Source organism: Austrofundulus limnaeus, unplaced genomic scaffold (genome assembly GCF_001266775.1).
Source record: "Austrofundulus limnaeus strain Quisiro unplaced genomic scaffold, Austrofundulus_limnaeus-1.0 Scaffold8, whole genome shotgun sequence".
NCBI lineage: Eukaryota > Metazoa > Chordata > Actinopteri > Cyprinodontiformes > Rivulidae > Austrofundulus > Austrofundulus limnaeus.
In genome coordinates, this window is record NW_013952410.1 from 3,756,259 (window position 1) to 3,764,231 (window position 7,973).

At 39.7% G+C, this 7,973-nt stretch overlaps 1 protein-coding gene across 1 annotated transcript in view; it reads right to left on the reverse strand.

Moving 5' to 3' along the window:
- fbn2b (fibrillin 2b) overlaps window positions 1-7,973 on the reverse strand; it is a 77,937-nt gene that overhangs the window by 13,718 nt on the left and 56,246 nt on the right. The window contains exons 28-43 of the mRNA XM_014000507.1: window positions 7,351-7,476; window positions 7,089-7,211; window positions 6,111-6,236; window positions 5,816-5,941; window positions 4,537-4,659; window positions 4,272-4,394; window positions 3,928-4,053; window positions 3,719-3,841; window positions 3,298-3,420; window positions 1,991-2,152; window positions 1,844-1,912; window positions 1,591-1,716; window positions 1,372-1,497; window positions 1,133-1,282; window positions 920-991; window positions 715-840 (exon numbers count right to left, since the gene is read on the reverse strand). Of these exons, the coding sequence (XP_013855961.1) occupies window positions 715-840; window positions 920-991; window positions 1,133-1,282; window positions 1,372-1,497; window positions 1,591-1,716; window positions 1,844-1,912; window positions 1,991-2,152; window positions 3,298-3,420; window positions 3,719-3,841; window positions 3,928-4,053; window positions 4,272-4,394; window positions 4,537-4,659; window positions 5,816-5,941; window positions 6,111-6,236; window positions 7,089-7,211; window positions 7,351-7,476 (1,950 nt within the window). The remainder of the gene's footprint in view (window positions 1-714; window positions 841-919; window positions 992-1,132; window positions 1,283-1,371; window positions 1,498-1,590; window positions 1,717-1,843; window positions 1,913-1,990; window positions 2,153-3,297; window positions 3,421-3,718; window positions 3,842-3,927; window positions 4,054-4,271; window positions 4,395-4,536; window positions 4,660-5,815; window positions 5,942-6,110; window positions 6,237-7,088; window positions 7,212-7,350; window positions 7,477-7,973) is intronic.

Consider the following 7,973-nt stretch of genomic DNA (forward strand, 5'->3'; position numbering starts at 1 on the left):
ATATATATATATACACTTGCATTCGTTACCTTTTTAGGACCATTTCTGGTATACACACCTACCTTGTCAAGATCAGTAGTCCTTATGGGGCCAGTCCTAATATGGTGGAACTCCATTTCTGAGCTGGGGGTTTGGTTTAGGACTAAGGTGTGTTTAGGCTAGGCTTAGGGTTAGGTATATGCTGGGTTGGGGGTGGGGTAGGTTTAGGGTAAGGGGTCAGGTTTGGGCTATAGAACCAACTGGAAATGAATGGAAGTCAATGAACAGACCTAATAAGGATAGAGATACAAACACGTGTGTGTATGTGTTGCAGATTATTGTTACCTTTAAGGACCATTTCCTTATAAACACCTACTATGTCAGGACCCATAGTCCTTTTGGGGACCAAAAACCAGTCCTAATATGGTGGAACTCCATTTTTGGATGGTGGGTTAAGGCAGGATTTGAGGTGGGGTTAGAGTAAGGGTTAGGCTACAAAAATATATGGATGTCAATAAATGGTCCTAATAAGGATAAAAATACAAGGTGGTGTGTGTTTATTTACATATTCTAGTTTGTGCAAAAGAAAACAAAACAAAAAAATGGGGGGAAATTTTGCCTTGCAACTGATAAGTTTTTCCACATCTTCCTCTCGCACGAGACACAGGCAGGGAGATGAAAAAGAAAAACCATCAGAATTATTACTTTTTGTCTTCTTTCAGAATTTAAACCAACCTTCACAAATCAGTAGTATGTTGTTGTAACTGAAGCCCATTGGACATTCGCAGCGGAAACTTCCGATCTGGTTGATACACACGCCGTTGGCACAGATGCCAGGGATTTCTCTGCACTCGTCAATATCTACAGAAAATACAAACATCCACATTTTCAAACGTTCCCCTTCTTGGGTAATGATTTGAATGATTATACATCAACTTACCAACTGGTTTCCCAGTGTGGATGTCAATGATGAATCCAGGAGCCAAGTTACCACACAGAACTTGATACTGAGCTGAAAGAATCATCACAAAAGAGATTTGTTTACTTCAGTTTAGTCCACTGGTTCATGTGACAAACATGAGCAAACAGGACAATAAACATTTCCATCAATCACTGTTTAAACAGGTATTTTAGAGTCTGTAGTGAAACTGACTGGTAGCAGGAGTAGGACAGGGCTCGCAGGGCTTATTCCAAGCTTTTCCCACGTTGTAGGCGCAGCAGCACATCTTCTTGGTCATGTTGAACGACAGCTCGTTCTCACACGTGTCGTTGAAGTTGCGGTAGCACACGCTTTTTCTCATGTCTGCGTTAGAGTTGAAAATAAATAAATAAAAAAATCTGCCACATGCGTCGACACGTTAAGAGTTGAGTTTATTGAGGTGAGTGTCTCACCCATGCAGTTGTTTCCTCCATTGACCTGCATGTATTCAGGGGGGCACACGCATGTGTAGTTGCCCAGAGTGTTGTAGCACGTGCCGGGCCCGCAGATGCCAAAATGAGCAGAGCACTCATCAATATCTGGAAATAATAATATGATTAGACAAATCAAACGGTGAGCGAAAGTGATCTTTTTTTATTAATGTGGTATAAAAAGGAAAGCTGAGGAAATACCTTCACAGATGCGAGTCTCTTCGTTGAGATAGTATCCTGCTGGACACTCACACTGAAAACTACCAAATGTGTTGATACAGTTTCCACCCTGGCAGAGACCTGGTAGCTCCATGCACTCGTCAATATCTACAAAACAAARAGGAAAATTAAATCTACTTTTGCCAGTTGTGTTATTTTTGTCAAACTGACATCATTATTTCCTAAACACGAGGCTGACCCTATTCTGCTTAGTGATCAAGATCAAAGGATTTACCTTCCAGGAGAACAGTGATGGGGTTGGGTCTGAACCCCTCCCCTCCCGGACAGAGGGTCTTATATTCCGCTACGAAACAGAAACACGTAAACATCAGTTTCTGCAAAGTGACATTTGTATTCACCGTAGATTATCTGTGGTGCGTACAGGAGTTGGACATGGGGCAGAGTTCACAGGGGTTTCCCCAGGCTTTCCCATCRGAGCAGCAGCAGGAAGCTCGAGTCACGCCCACGCCAATCTCTGCGCTGCAGGAGATTCCTCCATCGCCACGGGGAAGGGTGTCCAAGAAGCAGTTACCAACACGGATATCTGAGAGGGACACAGGATAAAATGCAGGGGCGTCAACATACATTCTACATGCACACGACTGTGTATTTCGTTCAAGGTGGATTAAGGGTGGCTTGAGTTGTGCACGTAATTCCACAGCTTTCAGTTCAATGCCACGCTCTTTGTGCCGCATGCTGTGTTTAAACTGCAGCGCTTCTACTCGCTGAGGAGGGCAGCTGTCAGGTGCAGGGAACAACTCTGTCACCTGTGGTTCTGTCTGCAGTATGTTGATTTTTCTCCAGGTGCTTGGATTTCCTCCCACAGTTTCAAAATATGCATGTTAGACAAACTCGTTCTAATTGGGCAATGTCTGAACCTGTCTCCATCTTAGCCCAAAAATGGATTAGTACCAGAAAAATCTAATAATATTATTGCGATACATGATTTGATTTGATTTGATTTTGATTTATTTATTTAACAGGAAAAGATTATTAAAAATCAAGCCTGACTCAGCTGCAGCACATAAAACACTCAGAAATACAGCATCACAACCACATCATTATACACCATAGACACAAAGACAAACAAGCATWCCAAATTTCARRAAGRCAGCMTTTGCAAAATAGGACGTCTAAATATGAGCACAACAAAAAGTGTCCAGCAGATGGCAGACAAGATTCTTCTTAAAGGGCTGTAGTTTTGAAATGGACTTTATGTTTTGAGGAATGTCATTCTACACACACTACTACTAAACACACTCTACTGCACAGCTACATATATCTGCCGCCACCGCTGCCATCTTTTTTGCGTACATAATAAATATTTGGTCCTTATCTTTTGCATTTTTGTATTTACACTGGTTTTATGATTCTGCATTATAGAAGACTATAATATCAGCACCACTTCCCTGATAATCAGCAGGTTCAGGACTTGTAAAAAAAATTATTGTTATAATGTCACTATTGTGAGTAATACAAGAGACTCATAAAAAAGTATTCTAAACAACCACATCATAGCAGCTGAGTACCTTTTGAAGAATCAAATGACTCAATACCAACTCTAAATAAATATACATTTCCAGGCCATTTCAGGTGTATATATATCACTTGTCACACAGTATACTTCCTTGAGGATGGCATGGTTATTTCATTAAACACTTCTCATCTGTAGATGTGAGTGTGACCCACCCACACAGCCCACTCCAGTGGGGTTGAGCTCAAAGTCAGCAGGACAGTTGCACTGGTAACTTCCTGGTATGTTCACACAGAGCCCGTTGAGGCAGTTCACATGGACAGCACACTCATTAATGTCTGCAACACACACAAACACACATTTTAAACTTTGCAGCTTATTTAGTTTATATGTTGTAAGTATAAAGACCAAATCTTCATTTTTATTTTTTTACAAAACGTTGTTGATTATATTGTTTTCTGAGGAAAGTCAAAGACAAAGCCCAATTTTGAGCTCTATTGATCAAATTTAACAGCTGAGAAACCAGAGTATAACTGTTTTAGCTTTGTTCTTTGGGTTTGACAAAAGAATCATGAGGTTTACTATAACAAACATCAACAGTTCTGCGTCTGTTCAGTCCTTCAGTGCAACACTTACCTGTGCAGTTCCCCCCACTGCGGTCCAGTTCGTATCCTTCGTCACACACACAGCGGAACATCCCTGGAAGGTTCTGGCATGTTCCAAACACACAGATGTTTTGGAAATTACACTCATCAATGTCTGCAGCAAAAACAGAGGGGAGAAAATGTTACTTTCTTTTTAACCTGAGTGGAAAATCAAGAACAACAAAGCTGAAGGAAACACACCTTGACAGGCCTTGCTGTCTTCTGTAGGAGTGAAGCCCATCTCACACTCGCAGCGATAGCCTCCCGGAGCGTTCAGACACTGGCCGTTCTCACACAGGTTGACGTTGTCTGCACACTCATCCATGTCTGAAACATACATGTGTTGTAACATACAGTATAGAACAGATGCATGGCTTGTATTGCCAATCACCTTAAAAACTGTTTAAACTTGTGTTCAGGCTCACAGATAAACAGTTTTCTTYCCCCTTTTTTTGACTGTGGGGTTCATATTTTGAGTGCAGTCTTTTTTAAGTGTTTGTTTTTCATCATTTATTTGAGGAAATGCTCTGTTGTAATGATCTTACCAGAGCATGAAAAGCCATCTCCATTAAAACCCTCTTTGCATGTACACCTGTAGGACCCCGGTGTGTTGACACACTCAGCGTTTGGGTGACAGTTGTGGTCCTCTGAGGAGCATTCATCGTAATCTGCAAGTAAAAGGAAGATTAAAGAACTCAGCAGCAGAATAAAAAGTTTATTTTCAATCAGGTGTGTTTTTATTTAAACGCACATTTAAAGACAAATCTATCTGATTTACTTGAAGCTGAGATTATCCGAGCACGAACTCACCTATACACTTGATCCCGTCTCCCACCCAACCATCTCGACAGCGACATTTGAAGCTTCCGGGTACGTTGATGCAAGCAGCGTGCATATCACAGTTATGAGCTCCGATCTCACACTCATCAACATCTGAAAAAGAGAGCCAACAAATATTAAAAACAAAACTGCATTGCAGAATGGCACAACAAATTTAACTTCTACATAAGGGCTAAACAACTACATTTCTCAGGGGGGCACAATAACTCAAAGGCAACAGCTCAGGCGTGAAAGTGTGTGTGAAAACGAACACCAAACAAACCCTGTTTGATTGACAAACAAGGGGGAGGGACATCAATGGACTGATTTGATATAAATGAAAGTTTGTTTGGCCAGTGACAAATTAAATTTTGCTACTCCTAATTTTGCATAAGCACTGAAAAGCTACTTTAAATGAGCTCACGAGCTACTGGAGACCCCTGATGTAAAAGAACAAGTAGTGTCTTTTACCTTTTAAATTGGTTTATTTTGCTGCATTGAATCATACATTTAAAGTGATTTGCAAACTATTTTTTAACAAATCAAGTAATTAAAAAAACAAAAAGTGTTTGTTTAATTTTTTAAACACCACATTGGCGGGCCGGATTGAGCAGGCCCCAATTAAATACGCATGTTTTACATGTCACTTTTACACATAAATGCATCTATTCCTCATGATAAAACATAATTACAATATGAAAGTTAATTTCAGGAAGTTTAAAGCTATTTGGACATGGCATTGACAAGAATTTGTAAGATTGATGAAGGAAAATATATATTTCTCATAACAAGAAATTAAATAGAACCACATTTTAAAGTTAATTACAAACCTACATTATTATACCTATTTATTCAAGGTTTTTGTCTCATACATTACTTACTTAAAAAAAGACTACCTTACTATATTTTACAATATCAATATCTTCTTATAACTTAAAAAAATCCTTACTTAAACAAATTTGCAAAAATAACACAAGTGTTTGGGTTTATTAATCCTAATAATCATAACCTGAGTATTCTTGTTCAGATTACGGCTCCAGTTTAATGATTCTCAAACCACTAAGATTTCATTCTGTTAGCTGTGCTGCTCAGGGTGCAGCTTTTTCAAGTTCAGGACTAAACATAAAATGTTTAAAAGGTAGATCTGAGAATACTGTATGCATGGATGAACTGGTTTGGACACTTCGGACACACGGAGGGCCAGATCTAAGAGACAGCTCCTGTGTGTGTGTGTGTGTGTGTGTGTGTGTGTGTGTGTGTGTGTCTGTACCAGTGCAGCCAGTGGATCCCTTTTTGACAAAGTATCCCAGTTGACAGTGGCAGATGAAGGAGCCTTTAGTGTTCTCGCATTCACCGTGGAGACAGATGTTTGGGTTCAGGTCACATTCGTTCACATCTGGGCAGACAGGGATGGACACAAGGCTGGTTTTGAGTGTGGAGGTCAGAGTGACAAAAAACAAGTCTGACAGAGATGTCGTTTTCATCAGAGTATAAATGAATTTGTGTGTCAGAGAGAAAAAAAAACAACACTGAACGAGTTTGAAAAGAATTGCTGATCCTCCTACCGATACAGGTCCTCATGTCCATGGAGGCCATGAATCCATCAAAACACAAGCAGCGGTATTCCCCAGGAATGTTGGTGCACTGACCTCCATCACAGATATCTGGAGTCTCTTCACACTCGTCAATATCTATCAATACACCACAGAAAGGGTTTATCCTCATGTTTACTCTTCAGACTAATGTAGAAAWACATTAAAATGCAACAAAGTGAAATATTTCCTTACAGTACGTGTCAAATAAAAGGTCTGTGGGCCCAATGTGRCCCACTACGACATTTCATGTGGCCCGCGAGAGATTCAAAGTATCAGCTTTAATGATAAACTACATCCCCCATWATGCATGTTGATTAGTTCATTCATGAAATGATGGCCTTCCACCACTAGGTGGAGGTGTAGGGAGTTCAAAGTAGCTGTCAGCCGACAAAATTCATTGTGTAAAATCTCCATTTCACTACATTTTTTACCGGCTACTTTTTTCTGCAGCCCAGTTGTACTGGGAAGTAGAAATTTCCCAATTRCAAGTTGTAAATTTAAATTACAACACCACTCCGGTGGGAATTTCCTGTTGGAAATTAGGACAGTTCAGAATTCAAGACAGCAGCTACTCGCCACAACTCAACAGTGAGTAAAACTGCCTTACTTTTATTTTTAATTGTATTTTTATATTATTTACTTTACATTTAATCAGTCATACATGTAGTACTTTTCAGTGTCTATAAGAGAATGTGTTAAAACACTGTTTCTATGCAGGAAATACTATGTAGAGCTCAGTTATTGATAGCAATGCTCAGCTGTAGCAACAAGACGAGAAATGTGATGTTTCGTGTTTAGTCAAAGTTAAACACAAAACTTTGAAGTTAATTACAACTGGCTCTTTGAGGGCCACCATAATGCTTAATGTAGCCCTAGATGGAAATGAGTTTGACGCTCGTGCCTTACAGGAATTAATTTGAATTCATGTGTAAATATCTGTTCCATTACCTGAGCATGTTCTGAGGTCAGGCATCAGTGCATAGCCTTCACTACAGCTGCACTCATAGCTGCCCTCTGAGTTGGTGCAGTGAGTCTCACATCCTCCGTTCATTATGGTGCACTCATCGATATCTGCAAGGAGAGACCAGCACTACATTGTCAGAGCTCAGTTAGTGAGAACAGAAACACAAAAGATCAATATGCTGTTTTGTTGTTGTTATTTGACTCCACAATCTACAGTATTTGTGGTCAAACTTTCGGCTCCTCTTACCGACGCAGCCCTGTCGGTCTGGTGTGGCCTGGTAGCCMGTGTTACAGGAGCACTGGAATGTCCCTGGCATGTTGACACACTGACCGTTTCTGCACAGGTTCTCACTCAGCTGACATTCATTCATATCTGGAGCAGCAAACAGGTAGAGGCAATTAAACGTTAARGACTGTTCACTGTGAATAAAACAAAACCAAAAGAAAAGAAATCTGTTAACTGTGATAAAACAACCGCTTTGTTCTCACATGGTCAGTAAAAACACCCGTACAAGTGTTGAAAATGACCAAATAGGCATGAATTCTAGCTCAAAACTGTTTCTCATTCTGAATTTGTTTTGCTCAGAGCGAAATTTATTGGTAGTTAGACACTTATTATTGTTCTGCACAGATTATTCTGGTAGAATTGCCATTGAGAAGTCAGTTTTAGAGCAAAACAGGGCTGATCTCAATCTCGATGCCTGTCAATCAAATGTTAATTTTTTTTTTTTATAAATAAAATGTTTTTTCAAGATAATTTCTTAGACATACCCACATTTCAAATTCTATTTATGCTTACACATGTTCCAAATTGAAGTAAAAGAATAAAATGCAGTATATTCTTTTATTTTAAAATGTTAACAGAATCTG